The sequence below is a fragment of the Oryzias latipes genome, chromosome 15, assembly GCF_002234675.1.
Source record: "Oryzias latipes chromosome 15, ASM223467v1".
Classification (NCBI taxonomy): domain Eukaryota; kingdom Metazoa; phylum Chordata; class Actinopteri; order Beloniformes; family Adrianichthyidae; genus Oryzias; species Oryzias latipes.
The window spans coordinates 10,681,421-10,699,709 of NC_019873.2; the positions used below are offsets into that span (position 1 = coordinate 10,681,421).

The following is an 18,289-nucleotide window of genomic DNA, read 5'->3' on the forward strand; positions in this document are numbered from 1 at the left end:
GTGGTCTTGTGGATGAGCGGCTACCCTGAGACTGGGAGGTTGTGGGTTCAAATCCAAGGTCAAGTCATACTAAAGATCCAATATCTCCCTGCTTGACCTTTGGCATTAAGGGGTTGGATGGGAGGGGGGTAAACCACCAACATGGACCACGAGAGTCTGCAGCTAACTGCTCCTCCAGGGGATGGATCATGTGCAAAGAACAAATTTCACACACCCAGACAGCTAATGGGGACTTTGACAGCCTCTAAATTGCTCTATCACATACTTTCTCAGCCTCTCTTTGGTTTTCGCTTGTGTTGCCATCTTCATTATGCAGCAGTCCAGCCTTTCTAAGTCTGTGGCTGATTGTGGAATTTTTAACTTGATTGAATTGAATTGAATTCAACTCAGTTTATTTCTATATCCCAATATGTACAGCAATAATCATCTCAATGGACTTCTTACCAATAATTGTGTAATAAACATGAATCATATAGAACAGAAAGTTTTTTTCTTTTTAAACTTTTTTTCTGATTAAACTAAACTAATCAGACTAAACTAAACTGGGCATCCCTGCCCTTAGACCCTCCTTCGCAGAGCTTGACACAGTCATGATTTTCAGCAAAAGTTTCTCTTTACATGCGGCTGGTTTTGATGGATGGTTTCTCGCCGCTAGTCATCCAAGCCTCCTACTCTACTCGGAGTGCTGCTTTAAATGCACAGTTTATGCTGACGTTGAGTGGTTCCACATACTTTGTTGTGCCCCTAGGAATCTCAGCTGGAGTTGAATTTGTCCTCATGATGGCTGCTTTCAAAACAAACAATGCTTTTATCTGTGAAAAAAAATTCTCCCATCGCTTGCAGTAACCCTCTATCAACCACTCCTTCATCAGGCTTTCCATCACCCACCTTTTCTTGTTGACTTACACAATGATTTTTTTTTCTTTTGGCACATCTGTTTAAAAATTATCATTGATGGAAGTGTCTGATCAGATGCTGTGCATCTCAGAACACAAGTGAAACGTGTGGCCAGTTATTTTCAACATGACAGACTTTCTTGTTAACAGTCCAAGCAAGAGGCTCACCTCAGTTATACTTATTGGATGGATTACTTATGGATTACTCTGTAATCTTTGTTTGAATGCATTTCAGGAAGTTTGCCAAACTTTGTCCTTGGGAGGAAGTTGCTGGGACAGACTAGTCTGTTCCCTAAAACACAGGCTTTTCGTCTCATAAATTTGAGACAGCATGACACCCCCCCCCCCCCCCCTCTCTAAAATCTTTTTTTCGTCGGTGACTGTTTGGGTTTCAGACGGATCTGCACATTGAAACGCCTTGGCTGTCTTCTGTGTGTGTGTTCACCCAGTCTTCAAGAAATTCAAAAAGCTTTTGTTCCCCTCTTGTATTGAGCCAATTATTTATGCTGCTGACTCTAACATCTCACCATTGATTCATGGATGCCAAGCTTACATATTTTGATGGCTAGATCGATTGTCATAGACTTAAAAATTGCATCATCCTTTTGTGTTTACTCTATCATTAAAGACCCATTCCAATGAAATTGTGTTTTTGGTGTTTTCAACGTGTTCTTCTAGCATTTTTCTCATGACGGAGGACATATCACCCTAAACACGACTGACCTAAGCAGGGTCGGTCTGGTTAGTACTTGGATGGGAAATTGCCTGGGAATACCAGGTGCTGTAAATGAATATAGGTTTGCTTCCTCCCACTCTCTTTCAATCAGTTAATTAAACTCCTTTTGTCTAACCTAACATTTATTATTCTGATTACGTCATGTTCTGTATCTAGAAGAGTGAATGTGTCTATTTATGATTAAGAGTAATAATTTAATTATTTACAAGTGTAAGTGGATCTAAGTGTATGTATGCAAATTTTCCAATCAATGTCATGACTAGCTATGCTAAGTTTGATATGTCTCTACAGATTTATATCTCTGTTGTTTGTTTAGTTTAGCTTTATAAAATTAAGATTAAAAGTGCATTTCTGCTGTGTGCACCTGAAGCACAAAATGACTGATCTGAAGGACTGAGTGTGAGTGTAGGATTGGACTGCACAGATGTGTTTTTTTGGTCATGTTTTTGGGGTCACATTTATGAAGTTATGTTTCCATACAGGGATCTTTTGTACCAGGGCTTGCTGGTTTGGTCTGGGGCTTTGGCCGCGGTGCTCGCCCTTGTTGTGGTGGCTAGGGCGAGGGTCCAGCATCGCAGCCTCATCATGGCTGTGGAGTAGACCCTGCTGCTGTCCGGTGTGAGGGTGTTCTGTGACTGAGCTGCTCCTGATATCAGAAATTCTGGATATATTGTTTCCTCACAGCAGAGCCAAGCTGTGTGTCTCTTTTATAAGTATAGCCATTTACTCGTGCCTGTATGCATTGTGTGTGGGGTCGTGAATGGAGGGGAGGGAAGGGGAGGGGGGCAAAGGGGTAGGTTGGTTTTAGTTTTTTCCTCTTTTTTGTATTTTGTTGTCTGTTTTTAATTGTAAAGTGCTTTGAGCTGCACGCATGAAATAATAACCAAGCAAGGTCAGATTAAACCCAGACTTTTTTTTCTGTTCTGCCAAATGTCAATATGAAATGTGAACAAGTTCTGAAATGAATACTACAACTGATCGTCGCTCCAATTGTGGGGTATAACAAAAATAAAAAGATATGCTGTCCAGTTGTGCAAACTTTTTATTACTTTTATTAGCATACCAAAGAAAAAGTAAAAACGTTTAATTTTATATCCAATAAAAGCACCATCACAGAATGAACTTACATAAAGAAACATGAAGTCTCAATATAACAAATGATGAATAAGCCAAAATAAGCTTATTTTTTTCATGGTTGTGAAGTTCATAGAAATGTTGATGTAACAGTCCCTTATGTGGCCAAATGAACACTAATAACATCAAACGCTGCATTCTCTGACACTTTAACACCAATGAGTTCCCTTCAAACCCTCACTTTTTCTTTCTGTTGGAGGCTTGAACCTTAGCACCCAGCTGAAGCTCTTAATTACAACAAATTCTGATTCAGGGGTTTGGACTCGTTTAGAGCTGCTCATGCAGCAGAGATGACTTTCAGAAGAGAACATATGATCTCAGACAAGAGGACGTGGTGTCAGCCAAGTTCATGTTTAGTGAAGTCAGACTCGAGACTGTTGGGGCAACACGTCTGTAATCTCTGTGCATGGACACAATGTTTGCCGTGGAAAACCTGACGCCTGGAGGAGACTGAAACAGAGCATGTCTGACTTCCTTTTAATTAAAGAAACATCTCAACTACAATTACTGTGTGTCTGAAAGCTTTAAATCTCTGCAGCTCATTTTGTGTTTGAACTTTGATAAATTGTCAGTTACAAAATCTAAGAGAAGACTCATATTCTTTTCTAATTTTGTCTTTAAATCCCACTCTGATCATCGTTTGATCTATGTTAAAAGCTTTCTTTTAATTATGATTATGCCGTTTTTAGCCAAAATTTTAAAAAAAAATCTGTGCTGTTTTCTAAGACTTAGTTTCTGCAGAGCGGCAGAAGTTCAGTCGACATTGATCTTTGAGTTGTGGGTGGGACTATTGGTAACCACGCCCCCCACCACCACCTTCCTTCCACCTTGCTGAGAGCTGTTTGTTTACACTCTCTCCTGCTAGCTTAAAGCACCCCACACCCCCAACCTAACATTTCCAGTGTAACAAAAATGGTCAGCAACGTTGGAGTTATCCAGCCATACAGTTTAGAGGCAGATTCCAGCTCTGACGAGAAAAACAAAGACGTACAAGAATCTATTTCTCTGTAAATGGATGCATCAGTTATGGAGCAGAGCAGGAACCTTGTGGTCCGCCCAACATGTTTTCTACATCAGAAATACGAAATTTTTCAAACAACATTTTTTTTGTCTTATCCTGATTCAAAAACAATTTATATAAAGAAATACTAAAAAAATCCAATTTCAGCTTAATTTTCTTTATACCTTTATACCTTTCTTTATACATCATACCATCATCAGAGAAATGCCACAACATGTTAAAAACAGCAAAAACATCCTTTTTGTCAGAGTGGGTCTTAAAAACATGTTTAAAAAAAAGCAAACATAAATATTTTAGGGGCCAATAAAGTATAATCTTTTAAAAACACACAAAGCAGTTTCATTTTTTTAATGAAAAAGTTATCAAATATTTATATTTTTTATTTTACTTTGTACTTGTCCTGTCCAACAGCTGAGCAAACAGATGTGTTGGGCATATTTTACTTTTACAATATGGGTTATGAATCTTTTGACACAGTAGCTGTATATTTGAATAAACCCCTTTTGTAATTTAGGCTAAATCTTATTCATCTTACTTATATTTGTAAAGGTTTGTTTGTTTGTTGGACAGACAGAAGAGAAAAGAAGAGGAAGAGAGAGGGATGTTGGGTGGGTAGGAGGGTGATTATATAGAAGACGGCTCCAAAAATTTTCACATACGAACATATCATCATGTACACAATACAACTAATGTTCACACACACATACTTATGCCTTCACACCAACACATGTGAAACATTTCATTTAGTCATGCAAACTATTTGTGCAAAGGTGAGATAGTACCTGTGAGTGTTTAGGTTCTTCTGACGTGGATGATAGAATGTAAAAAGAGCAGCAGCAGCCAGGACACCCCCCCCCCCCCCCAAAAAAAAAAGTAAATATCATAAATTAAGGAATCACATTTTATGTTTGACTCCAAAACTCCAAAGAAAATGGAACATTTTGATGGAGGACAGCAGATGCATGAACCTCCCCTGTGACATAAAATGTTCGTGGGAGTCTGAAACAGTTTCCAATGAGTCAACAGGAAAATTAATGAATGGAAATTAGTAAGCATGTGAATTAAATAAACAGGCTGCATATTGCTGTTAAAAATCTCAGTTTTATCTGATGATTTCTTTTTGACTGCAGTTCACAGAGGGATTAACGGGATTACACGTATCAGCCGATTAGTTACCCAACTGTCCACTCATTAAATATGAGTTACGGCGTTTAAAATGGAAGTGACACAACTGTGCATATAAGAAGAGAACATGACGTCAACAGTTTGCATTGAAGGACTGCTGAGGAGGGAGAAACGAGACTGAGTGGACCAGGTGGAGGCAGTTCCATCCAAAATTACATGGTCCAACCAATTTACCCATATTAATGCCTTTTAAATCTAGTACATCCATTAAACTTCCTTTTTCTTTCTAAACTTTCCCATTTTTTGTTTTATCTTTCTTATTGAACTAGAATTAAAAGCAAATTTGAAGGAGAACCTCAGACTAGTACTGGTTCTGGATCCAAAGCGGATCTGTGGTGGATCACGACTTCTGAGTGTTGGATGTGAGGAACTGAATCGTGAAGTGAAGGACCCTGTTTCTTCAGCGGCCCCTCACTCACACCTGCTAACTCCAATCTGTCTTGTTTCGACAATAAGCCTCCAGTAGATGGCGCCCTGTGTTTCCATTAGGAGGCTGAGATGTGCCCCCACACTGGACTGACTGGACAAACCAGGACAAACCCCCTGAGGATTCATCTGCTCGGCAAGTTTTTCGTTCCTCCAAACAATCATGGTGCTTTTTGAGTCTAAGTTTGGAGTGTTTTTCACAATAAAAGCCTTTTTAACCTTTGAAGTTTTTTTTCTTGCTTTTTAATACCTTCAGACTCTATTCATCAAGGCGATGGCAGATGTCCTGCATTACGGGCCTCCACGGAAGCCCAGCTTGCTCCTCCCCTGAGGTCAGCTCCTACCTGTTGCTTCAATGCTCGTGCACGCTCAGAGTTTGGGTCAGAGCCTGCATGGTGGAGTTAAACAGAAACACCATCTGGCTCTGGAACAGTGCAGAGATTTATAACAGCAGATTGGAGGAGGACAAAGTGTGTGTTCGTGGTGGTGGGGGGCAGGGGTCTGTAATCTGGATCTGGCTCTCAGCTTCTGTTGTCAGACAAAACTTCCAGTTGGTGCAAACAAAGCTGGGTGTGTGTCGCTGGCAGCAGCTTCCAGAGTTTGTCATCTCACCAATGATATTTACTGTAAATGTCTTTAGGAGAAATCGTCTCAGACGCACTCAGGTGTGTGTGGACCCCCCCACACACACACACCTAGGACACTGCATGGATGCTTTTGTGTTGGAAACAAAGTGTTTCCGCAGGATTACAGGTTAAAGCTATAATTGAGATTATCATAACCATCAAATCTATTTATAAATTAATCTGAGCTGTAAAAGCTAAACTGTCAATCAAAAGTTTGCAGGGTGTAGTGAAAGTGCATGCAGATGTGGAAAAGATCAATTGTTTCAAATCCGAAGTCTTAACGTTTATTTTTAATCTACTTTACTCAATAAAACTCCAAGTAAGTTTTAAAAATGTGCAGCAAAACATTTCCGAAATACGCGTGCGTGCGTGGGGCAGTCACTCCAAAATTTGTGAGCTCGTGTTCCTTCAGCACCTCGTGCAGCTGACAGATGAGCGCGCGCGGTTTTCGTGTCGTTTGGGTCTTTTCATTTTCGTTTGATTCATCCTCACATCATGTTTCTGCCGGGCGGGGCTTCAGGAGAAATTTAAGTTAAGAGACGTGAACACCTCACCGACGGATTGTAGTGGAAGCCCACGCACGAACACGGGCATGCGCTGTCTCAGGCCGGAGGACGCGCTTCTGCAGCCGTATTTGATGTAATTATTTAAATTTAAGATTGAGGGCTCTATCTTTGTTTATGTTTTTTGTTGAATAAAATAGTTTCAAAAGTTTTCTTTTCCTTCCAAAACTCTCAAAGTCCATTGGCTTAAGCAGCCCATGTCACGGATCTCTGTGTTACAGTAACACAATCAAAGCAACAAAAAAAAAAAAACAACAAAAAAACAAACAAACAACAAGAAACGGTTAGAAAAGCTTAACGTGAAGATGAACTGTTTTTTATACATTTTTTTCTAAAACAAAGAAAATATAAAAACAACATAATGGAAAAGAACAGAAACTGCAACAGGCGGTTTGTTTGAATGTGACTTAATGGAATTTGTAAAAAAAACAAACAAAAAAAAAAGCCTGAACGAATACTTGTCATTTAGTGAAAAATTAAAATAAACACAGACCAAAATATGAATATAAACAAAAACACAGAAGCATTGAAAAAAATGTAATAAAAGTTCAAAACCGACCCAAAAAGTATGCAGGAGTCGCATCGCTGTGTATGTGACATTGATTTAAAAAAAATAGTCATTTATAATTTAGATGTATTTTCTAACTATAAAACTGGAGTTATAACAAAATTAAAAGGAACATTCAAATTTTAGGCCTCATAGTAAAACCTTTATCAATTTTTATGTTAAGAAAATAATAAAATAATAATTTATTAAAACAGAGACTTGGTTTGAATGTATTGGTGAATAAAACTGGTAAAGTCCACATTTGCATTGCAATCTTTTCCTTACTAAGGGTAATATAATAATTTATTAGCTTTAAAATATTAATAATAATACAAATTCTTGATAACATTCTAACAAAGAACATGTATTTATAGATCAATTAAATTTTTGTAATTATTATTTCATTTTTATGTATTTAAATAAATACAATAGCTGCCACCTTTCCCACGTTCTGTAATGATTTTTTTCCTCTAATGACATTGTTTTACGTTTTGGCATCTATTAAGTTCATAAAGTTTATTTAATTTTCTATAAATTCAGTTTACATTTCTTTGGCCTTACTGACAGAAAAATAATATCAAGAAACTTACACACATATTTTGAATTAAAATAAAAAGCTTTTATTACAACATGGAACTAATATAATAACACGTTTATTTATTTATTGTCATGTTAACTACACCTATAGGAGGCGCTCTTGTTACAGCGTTAAGTTGAGGCTTTTCCTCCACACGCACACTCGCACCGTGCGTGTAGGCGCCCAAAACCTCCCGGCACAGTGATTGTTACTAGAAAACAATGGCGGCGCGCTCACATCTCCAAACAAGCCTGCATCGTGCGCGTGCACACGGAGCGTTTCTAGTGGTAAAACAATAAACACTGAGGCGCTTGCCCATAACGGCCTGTGCGCTTTATTGAACGCACGCCTCACACACACACTATGAAGTGGTAGTGCGCTTTTACGCACAAACTCAGGGTGGTTTACTCATTCAATGCGCGCATGTACGTGCGTGAGAAAGGCCACAGTCGCATAGTGGGAATTTCGTGAGCGTGCACGCGCGTAAATACCAAAACGCGGACTGATTACTGCGCGCGTGGAAAGAAAAGATGAAAGGTTTCTGTTGCTGGAGACTGTAAAGGTCGACTGCGCGTGAGCTCGGAGAAACGGAGACTGAGGGAAGAAGCGCGCAGAGGATTTGTCAACAAAGAAGCTCCTCCTCTCTGTGACGCAGCCCACGATTCGGAACCTCCTTAATTACTAATTTCTCTACATTCAAGCCGCGATTGCTCCCTCCTCCCCCCTCTCTCTCCCCACTCCCTCCATCCACGCTCCTCTCATCCTGACCCTCCTTTCTCTCGGTGTCTTTCGTTTCCAGCCCGGATAACGGAGGCGGACGAGGTTGGAGTAACTGTAAATACTATTTTTTTCCTTATTATTATTTATTCTCCGGGGATTCTTTTTCTTTTCTTTTTTTCTTTCTTTCTGGCCACCGGGCATGGAAGATGTAAAGGACCCGCCGACCGTCCACCGGTCCTCCTCCTTCAGCATCAAGAGCCTCCTGCTGCCCTCCAAGTGCGACCGCTCGGACTCGGTCTCCGCCGCCACAATCGTCCCGGTGAACCTCTGTCCGTCCCCGGAATCAGACTCCGACAAGTCGCTGGAGCCGGCAGAGGTGGACTCTACCGCCGCGGCTCTAGAGCCCGACAAAGTGGAGAAGGAGGATCAGGGGCTCGAAGAGGAGGAGGACGGAGGGGGAGGCGGCGGAGGAGGGGACGACTCCAAGGCAGCAACGGAGCAGAACGGCAACGGCGGCAGCAACGGGAAAAACGGGAAGTACGACAAGCCGCCTTTCAGCTACAACGCCCTGATCATGATGGCCATCCGGCAGAGCCCCGAGAAGCGGCTCACGCTCAACGGCATCTACGAGTTCATCATGAAGAACTTCCCGTACTACCGGGAGCACAAGCAGGGCTGGCAGAACTCCATCCGGCACAACCTCAGCCTGAATAAGTGCTTCGTGAAGGTCCCCCGGCACTACGACGACCCCGGGAAGGGCAACTATTGGATGCTGGACCCGAGCAGTGATGATGTTTTCATCGGAGGGACCACTGGGAAGCTCCGCCGGCGCTCCGCCACCTCCCGGGGGAAGCTGGCCATGAAACGCGGGCTGCGCTTCGCTCCGCTCGGGCTGGGGATTAACGAGAGGGCGAGCAACCCGCTGTACTGGCAGATCTCGCCGTTTCTCTCCCTTCATCATCATCATCACCACCACCCGCACTACAACGGATCCTCGCCCGGCTTCCTGAACCAGGCGGCCGGCTACGGCTCGCTGCTGCCCGCCGTGGAGCAACTGAACAACGGGGAGCTGGGGCGCTCCATCCTCGGCGGCTCCGCCGCGGGCGCGCTGGGTTTAACGAACACTTACGGCATGAACACGTCTCCCGTGGGCCTGCTGTCCGGACAGACCGCCGGCTACTTCGTGTCGGGGAGCCAACACGCCGCTGCGGCGTCCGGCCCCCCCGGTGGAGGCCCCCCACCTCCGCCTCATCCTGCGCAGCACCTCCAGCAGGGCGCACCGGCGTTCGGCGGGCTGTCGAGCAGCAGCTCCCCGCAGTCCCTGCTATCGGACTCGCTGAGGACCAGCTCCCTACCGGCCTTCTCCCCGGGCATGTCCGCGGGCTTCCCCGGGGTGCTGTCCCACCAAAAGAGGGTGACTCCTAACGCCTTCCTAAACTGAGCCTCCCCTTCTCCGGCAAAAAGGAGGACGCACGAGGAGGGACGTCACGTAAAAGGGAGAAGACGATTGGGGGGGAGGGGGCATCATTTATCGACTGCAAAACCATACTTGCAGTTTTTTGGCCATATTCCGTCCGGAAGTGACGCGGGTTTATCTGGATTATTTTTCTGCGCTTTGGACTTAAAAAAGGGAGAAACGTTTTGTTACCGCGGGTTGTACAACTGTAAACTAGACTTGCCAAAGGTAACACTATAAGTATATTTCAAGCTATTTATATCTTGTACAAAGATTTTCAGGACTTTCTTCTAGTTGTTTATTTATGTTTTGTATTTATTGTACAATGTATTTAATTTTTGCTCAGTGTGTTCTCTCAGTATTAAGACAAGTCGTTTAAACTAAGACAATCACAGGGTTGATAACTATTATTTATGAATTTTGACTCAATCAAAAGGAGGAAAAAAACAAGACCATGAAAAAAATGTTTTTAGTTTTATTTTATTTGAGAGGAAAGAACTTCAGAAAAAAGTTTGTGAGTATAGGAATAATTAAATGACGCCTTAAAAGCAGCAGGAAAAGAGTAAATCAGGGTTTTTCAGGAAAAAAAGCCTACAATTCATATCTTACTCAGGTTTAACCCCGAACAGGCCTAATAATAATAAGATGATATAAATGATGATTATGGTGACAATCAAAGTCTTTCCGTGAAGAGTTTCCTTCCAAAATGCGAATATCCAATCAGAAGACGCCCCAGCCACACAAACAGCTCTTATCTTTTTTGGAAAAGAACTCTTCCCGTGAATTTTATGCAAGTCTTTCTGTTTCCAACACTGTCCCTGACCCATTTGTATTCGTGAGCGTGCGGGTGTTCAGGCCTGTAGGCTGGGGAGAAACCCTCCTGCGCATGTGCGCACACGCACCTACCCCACCGTCGGTTCAGAGATGACACCTTTGCTGACCCGCTGATCCGCTTCGGCAACTCGGAGAGGTTCCGGGTCCCCACGAAAACACATTCGTACGTGTACACGCACATGCAGTGCGCAAACAAGCGGCGCGCTTTCCCCGCAGCCTTCCTCTTTGGATATAAAGGATACATAAAAACGCAGTTTGCGCACTTTTTCCGGCTTTTCCGCCAAAATAAATGCAAAACTGAAACCGCCGCAGATCTCTGATCGCTGAAATTGCACGACAATCAAAAGCCTAGAAAAGTGTTGAATCCGCTGCACTATTTTGCATTTTATTTTAATATTATTTCATTTCTTCAGTGACAGAAATGCAAGAAGCTTCATGTTTCTTTAAAAAAAAACTTACAGCGCACTCAAAATGACGAAACACTCACGTTTTTCTAAAAAAATCAATTAAAAACTTTCACAATTTTTTTTTTCATTTAACCTCATTGAACTTTTTTAATTTAACAAACTCCATGGACTTATTTTTCGTTGTGCCTAAAGCTCAAAGCAGGGAAAAAATAAAATAACACACAAATAAACTAAATATTAATGTAGACTCTAATAAGCATGTAAAACAAGTCCTTCGTTTTGACACTCCAAGTTGTCTGGAAATACAATTTATTGATTAAGAATGCCAACTTAAAGTTGAACTTGTAGAAACAGTTGAAAAAATCACACTAACAGTCATTTATAAACCAATTTAGATTTTTTTTATTAACTTTTGTATCAATTGAAAGTTTTTCAAGCATAACTTGTGGGTTTAAAAGAGGTAAGAAAATAGGTTGAAAAGTAAGTGTTTTTGCAGGAACATTTTTAAAAAGTGAAAAATATGTTTACGGAAATTTTCCACTTGAATCTCTGAATCACTGCAGTATCGATCGGTGGGCATTGATCTCATGTCAGCACAGTTCCAACGGGCTGACGGCCTCTGCTTCTGCAGACACTCTGCGCATAAAAGCTTTATAGGCAATAAACAAACAAAAACAAAAATAGTTCTGATGAGAAATACCTTCAGTGGTGGCAGGAGTGGATCTTCTCCCTTATTCTCACATGAATGAAAGGCCTTGGGCCTTTTGATGGAGGTGACACGTAATTGGGACTCACTGTTTTCTGAATTAGGTTTTTCAAAATAAAGTCCTGCATCTGCCAAGTAACTGCCCCCCCCCCCCCCCGCATCTCACACCTCCACACTCAATCAGGAAGCTAACAAAAACAAGGTGAGCAGATGTCAACAAAATAAAAGCACAAGAAGCAGTGGGGCCTCATGCGGTCAGGTTGTGCGTGTATTTTCGTCCCCCCATTTTATGTTTGTACAAAAACATTGCTTTGCAGATTTGTTTGTTTTTAATTTTTTGCACTTTTGTAGTTAGTGTTCACCCGTACGAAGTGTGTAACGTCTGTTCTGTTGCTGTTTGTTTGTTTTTCAGAGAAACTAAAATTGATTAAAAAGGATGAAACCGGAAGCTGTTTCTGCCTGATGATGTGTTCAAAGCCCCTTAGGACGGCTCGGACAGATGAAAAAAAAAAAAAAAAAAACTTGAAATTTCAGGCCTTGAAACTGCTTTGCGTAAAAGCAGGAAAAACTTATAACAAAAATCAAAATAATGTGCATATTCTTCTATTATTAGCACAGAATCATTTATAAAGGGTATTTTGGTGCAAACAATACAATAATAATATTGTCTCTCATTCGTTTTTTTTAATCATTCTTTTAGTCTGAGTCCACAGAGGACTTTTAGGGGGATTTGAAAAATCCAGTCCTTTTCAAATTTTTATATGTTTAAAAAGAGCTGACTGGAGGTTTATTTTTTTCTAATTTCTTTTAGAAATGTTTAATCCAGATTTCTATAACATTTTTTGTTTGATTAAAATATTTTTATTTATTCCAGTGTATGAATCAATGTTCTAATTTTAACTTCCTATATCCTGACAAATTTTATGTTAAGTCAGCAAGTTTATTACCTATCTTCTTTTACATTTTACTACGCATTTTCTTTTTTTTTCTTTTTTTTGTGTCCATCTGTCCGGCATGTTTTGGGACATCATTTATGATAAGAATAAAAGTGCAAAAGCTGCTGCTCTTCAGGTTTGTGTTCTTTTGAGTCCCTGATGTTGCTCTGATGTAGCATTTGGCTCATTTTTGTGGTTCCTGATCGCTTTGTCCCTTTAGTCTGATTTCACAGGGATCCCCTCTCAGCTGCAGGAGGATGCAGCCGAGCGTTGCATCATGTGACGAGTCCACTCATTAATATTCAGCTGTAGCGACCTAGAAAAAAAAGACATTGAAAAGATCAAGAAAAAAAGATAGTGACATGAGAATTAGACGTGCAAATGTTTAGCTTTGTTGATCGCAGAGTTCTGAAATTCAATCGGATCTGTGGAATGAGTAATTTTTGTTTTTCATTTTTAATTCTAATGCATTTTTTTCACACATGACACTAATTTGAGAGTATCGCATCAATTTTTGTTATTGAAAATTAAATATATACTTAAATAAATGTTTTAAATAATTTGCTATGGCATTAATTTAATAGGTCACTATGAAAAAATATCTGTAAACTTTGTGATATAAGAAGTTTTAGACCGCAGAACTCAATTATTTTAAATGATATTACTTTTTATTTAATTACAAATTGTCAGGAAAGTTCACTTTTTAAACTGTTAACTAACTATTTAATAATTATTAATGTTTTATTTTTAATTGGACTACAATATGCAAAACGTTGACAAGCAATGAATTTACAAATGTGAGAAGCAGAATGTAGCAATAGCATCACAACATATCAATTTAGAAAAACAAAAACTGCAGAGAAATAACATTTATAGAAACTTTTACTATTAAACACAGCAGATTTTTATAGAAAAAAAAGTCTGTGATTGGTTTGGCACCTCCCTGGGTTTGGCCTTCTGAGTGAATTATTTGCTTTTGTGGAGGCCCCATCCATAGAGCTGTTTAGGAGCCACCAGTCTGTTAAACTACAATGGAGACTTTTTTAAAACTGTGCTGACGTTCCTCAATGATCCGTCACACTGGAGGAGCCAAACAGTTTGGGTAACTTTTGATATAAAAATCAAGCAATTTAACTAATAAAAAAACAATACTTTTTAAAAGTTCTCAACACATCAGTAAACAACTCAAAAGTGGAGTAAATATTTTCATTAAAAAGGAAATTGGGCCAGATGCAGTAGAAAATTAAATTATTTTTAAATGCAATAAAATACAGCCTTCATGCCAGCATTTATGTTAATGCACAAACAACAAAACATAGAAGTTCTTTTGCACTACAGACTAAACACAAACCCATGAACTGAATGTGGAACCACAACAAGCCATCATTCCCTTATCAAAGTAACCTTTTTTCTTTACAGGAGAGCTCCTCCAAACCAAAGGAAAAATATGTAGATTGAACTTTAGGAAATTGTTATGAAATAGATGAGATGACAAAAGCATGTGGGACATCAAAACCTTCTCCCCTTGATCTAAGCAAGACTTTGGTCGGTCAGTCCGCTGGCAGACTGCAGGCCTTAAAAAGTTTCAGGGTAGTGTGAAAAATGATTTCCTCGACTTTCAGTCAAAAGTATTTATTTTATTTTAAGGGCAAAAAACCTTTTCTATCAGTTACACTTCTGTTACAATTTTTGAAGGGAAGTTCCACCTTTGTTTAGTTCAAACCAGTTATTATGTGAAAACCTTTTCTTATAAACAAACAAAATATTTTTTGACTGAATTAACAAAAATATTGAAAATAAATTAGGTTGAATCAAATGTTGTAATTATTTTAACCACGATTTTGTGAATCTAAATTAATTTAGTAAATTTCACAGTGAAGATACATTTGTTTTTATTGCTAATTGATGTTTATTTTACCAGTTTTCCTCGCCATTTTGCTAATTTCTTTCTTTATCTTACCTTCCTCTTGCTCTGAAAAACAACAAAAAAACAAGCAGCTGTCAGTCGCTCTGTCCGACTGACAGCACCGCCATTCCTACAGTTAGTCTGCTGAGTTGGACAAAAACATGCAACAAAAAACTTTACTCAGTTTTCTTTACAAATATTAGCATTTTGTTTTAAATGTAAAAAAAAAGGCAAGATTTTTTCAATTAAGGAAATACTAAAAGAGAAAAAAGCATAGCCATGTGAAACTGGACATATAATCTCGGGGCAGGAAAAAAAAAAGTGGGGCAGAATGATTTGTGTCCCCCAAACAAACAACCTGAAAACTAGCAATAATTATACACCACAAAATAAAGTGAGTTTTAAGGAGTCCACAAATTTAAGCTCTAAATGAATCAATGATCTAATAACACCACACACAGATACACACACGCACACACAGACACATATACACACAGATACACAGTCATCATGACTTAAAAAATCAAAAGCCAATAAAAAGATCTTTGAAACCAGACTGAAATTAACTTCATTGCTAGTTTAGAATCCAACTTGAATGAGAGAATGAATTGGAAATTGCTCCTCACTGAAACCTGCTCATAGTGGTCTTTTAATGAACTGCAGCAGCTGGTGTTTTTTTGGAGTTTGCATAAAATTTCTGGACACAAGAAAACAATGCCTTAAAATAACTGCATTGTTTCCATCGGTTGTGCTCTACTCATTATGAGCTCCTGGGCCACATGTGGCTGGCGGACCCCTATTTGAATAGCCCTGTATTAACTTGTCTGTACAAATACCAAGCCGGTGAAGCAGATTGTTGGGTAGGTTTTGAGGAAGGAAATGCTGATAATCAGCCTCATTGTATTAGCCTATGTCTGCTAATGCCCAGCTGAGGAAATTCATGGGTAACAAACTCGGTTGAATGAAGAAGTCCACGAGTTACCAGCTCTGGTTTATCATCTGTCAGATTTGTAGTTTGCTTCAGCAGACATTTAGCTTTCGGCAGCAGAGATCTAATGTTGGCCATCTGCTCTAACGGTTTATTTTTGTCTCGCTAGCATTACAATCTCTCTGTTTCCCCCGTTACCCAACATGTCAGTGAGAATTTACAAAAATCTACCTTTACACTGGATAGACTTATGGGAGTGACGTCATTCCTTCCATTGGGTTTGTCCATTTCACGTATTTGTGATATATTTAAAAGAACAGCACTATGTTTCACCATATATTTAGTTTTAAGAATTCAGGAAATAATGTGACTGACTTAAATCCTAAACAAAAGTTATAACCCACGTACAATAAAGGACGCCAAAGAACGTTCAGGGAAACAAAGGTGGAAATAACTGTGGTGCTGGGACTCATCAGAGCCCAAAAACAAAGCTCAAAGAATAAATAATAAGGGAATCCAAAAATACAAGTGGTTTGTCGTGTGATATCATTAAATTACATTAAATTAAATTAAATCCAATTAATTGAATTGAAATTAAATGAAAGATAATGCATAAATAATAAAACAGGACGTTAACTTTAAATGTAAGTGCGCTTTTTTCATTGTTGGAGTCTCATGCACAGACATGGAAGATACAATTATTATGTACACATTTTGTACATTAAGATGACAAACAAACAGCCAAGTGTTCATGGTCTGAATCAGACTGAAAGCTGTGAATCAAATCAAATCAAATCAAATCAAACTTTATTTATAAAGCACTTTTCATATATAAATATAACACAAAGTGCTTTACATTAAAACACAACAAAATATAAAAACAAGCATTGACGATTTAAAAATAAATAAAATAAAAATAAATAAATAAATGGGGCCCCCCTCCCCGTACCTAGCCCCCCACTCCTTTCACACCTCCCACCCCCTAAGTGATGGCAAAGGACAATGAGAAATAGGCTGAGCACAAAAAGAGGATGCTGGAGCTTCACAGGCGGGGACCGCTCCACCACAGCTAAGTGGTGATGCAGGTCCCCATCTAGAGCTGCAGTGGCTGAACAGCAGCCGACCCAGAAGGAGGGGTTCCAGCTGAGGAAGCACCGGAAATAAAAATGAATAAAAATGAGAATAAACAAGTAAAAATATTGATAAAAACGATAAAACATTAAAATAAGGTAAATTAAAATAACGCGTTAAAATCAGATTCAAGTTCATAAAACAAGATAAAATGGATAGATAAATAAATAAAATAAAAAGTACATATAAATAAATAAATAACTGAATAAATACATAAAAGTAGTAAAAAATTAGCTAAAAGCCAGGTTAAAGAGATGGGTCTTGAGCCTTTTCTTAAAAGCATTAATGTTCTCTGCGGCTCTCAGGTCCTCTGGCAGACTGTTCCATAAACGGGGACCATAGTGCTGAAATGCAGCTTCTCCATAGGTTTTAGTTTTTACAGTTGGAATGGTTAACAGACCAGTGCCAGAGGATCTCAGGGTCCGCGAGGGTTCATACTTTACTAAAAGATCTGATAAATAAGAAGGCGCAAGACCGTTAAGACATTTAAAAACTGTTAAAAGTATCTTAAAATCACACCAGGCATGTTACACGTGTTCAAGGATGTGTTAAACGCTGGTTCTTCAGCACAAATTTAGTCAATAGTGTACACACTGAATGAGCAAGGAGGGGCTTTTCCTTCTTTTCAACTGTGTACCAGCGCATGTCCACCACCTACAGTTGGAAGAGGCTTGCTGTGAAATGTCAAAGCGGTAAAAATCTCACAAATCTTTCTTTCACAGCTCTATTCTGATCTATAAAAGACTTGCTGTCATATTTTTCAGTAATTATTCATTTCTCCTGCATGATCAATTTTCAAACGGTTGGCACTTTCGTAAATTAAAGGGGACGCTATCTGTACGCCACTGTCAAATTGAAATCTTTGATTGGTCAAAGTTCAACCTGCATGTTTTGAACGTAGGGCTCAAAAATGGTTTTAAAAAGGCAAATAGCAATGTGTGAACCTGAGACTTTTGAACACAGAAGCCCAAAATGCACATTTATATGCAACTGCATGGAGTTTTCATTGGAAGTGCCTGGAATAACTACTAAATACTATACAGAATAAAACTAAATACTAGTTCAACAATGAAACACAAAGATCAATGTTTCCATGTCCAGAAGTGACTCCGACCTTCTAAATAAACACCAGCGCTTGGTTTTTGTACCAATATAAGTTTTGTGCAGGATGATCGCTCACTCTAGAAATGGCAGCTTCATATTTACAGTACAGCCAAGAGGAGAACGTTAATCAAGTTTTCATCCAAAGAAATCCCAACCCAGAAGAAAAAATGTCCTCTAAGGGCTAAAGAGACCGCAGACTCCTTTCTTATTCCCTGTTTTCCACCTCAAAGTCTTCAACAAAGCGCACTCAGTTATCACAGTGCAGCCCATCAATTTTACATGTGGGTATCTGCTACGCAGCTTTACAGTGTTATTATTTCATGCTAACCTTAAATGCTAAAAGCTTTCTGACAATTACTTTGCGTATACGTCAAAATATTTACTGCACGTTTTCCCATAGTCAGAGAAACAGGATAATAAAGAAGAAAAATAATTCAGACCTACATGTATG

General features: G+C 39.4%; 1 protein-coding gene across 1 annotated transcript; it reads left to right on the plus strand.

Annotated features, from left to right (window-relative positions):
• Window positions 1-7,349: 7,349 nt before the first annotated feature.
• Window positions 7,350-12,377, plus strand: LOC101164996 (forkhead box protein G1). The gene has a single exon (XM_023963427.1). It carries the CDS (start codon window positions 8,631-8,633, stop codon window positions 9,870-9,872), a length of 1,242 nt encoding a protein of 413 aa, XP_023819195.1. The 5' UTR covers window positions 7,350-8,630; the 3' UTR covers window positions 9,873-12,377.
• Window positions 12,378-18,289: the final 5,912 nt, after the last annotated feature.

Coding starts and splice junctions, on each gene's coding strand:
- LOC101164996 (XM_023963427.1), top strand. CDS start 8,631: ATGGAAGATGTAAAGGACCCGCCGACCGTCCACCGGTCCTCCTCCTTC.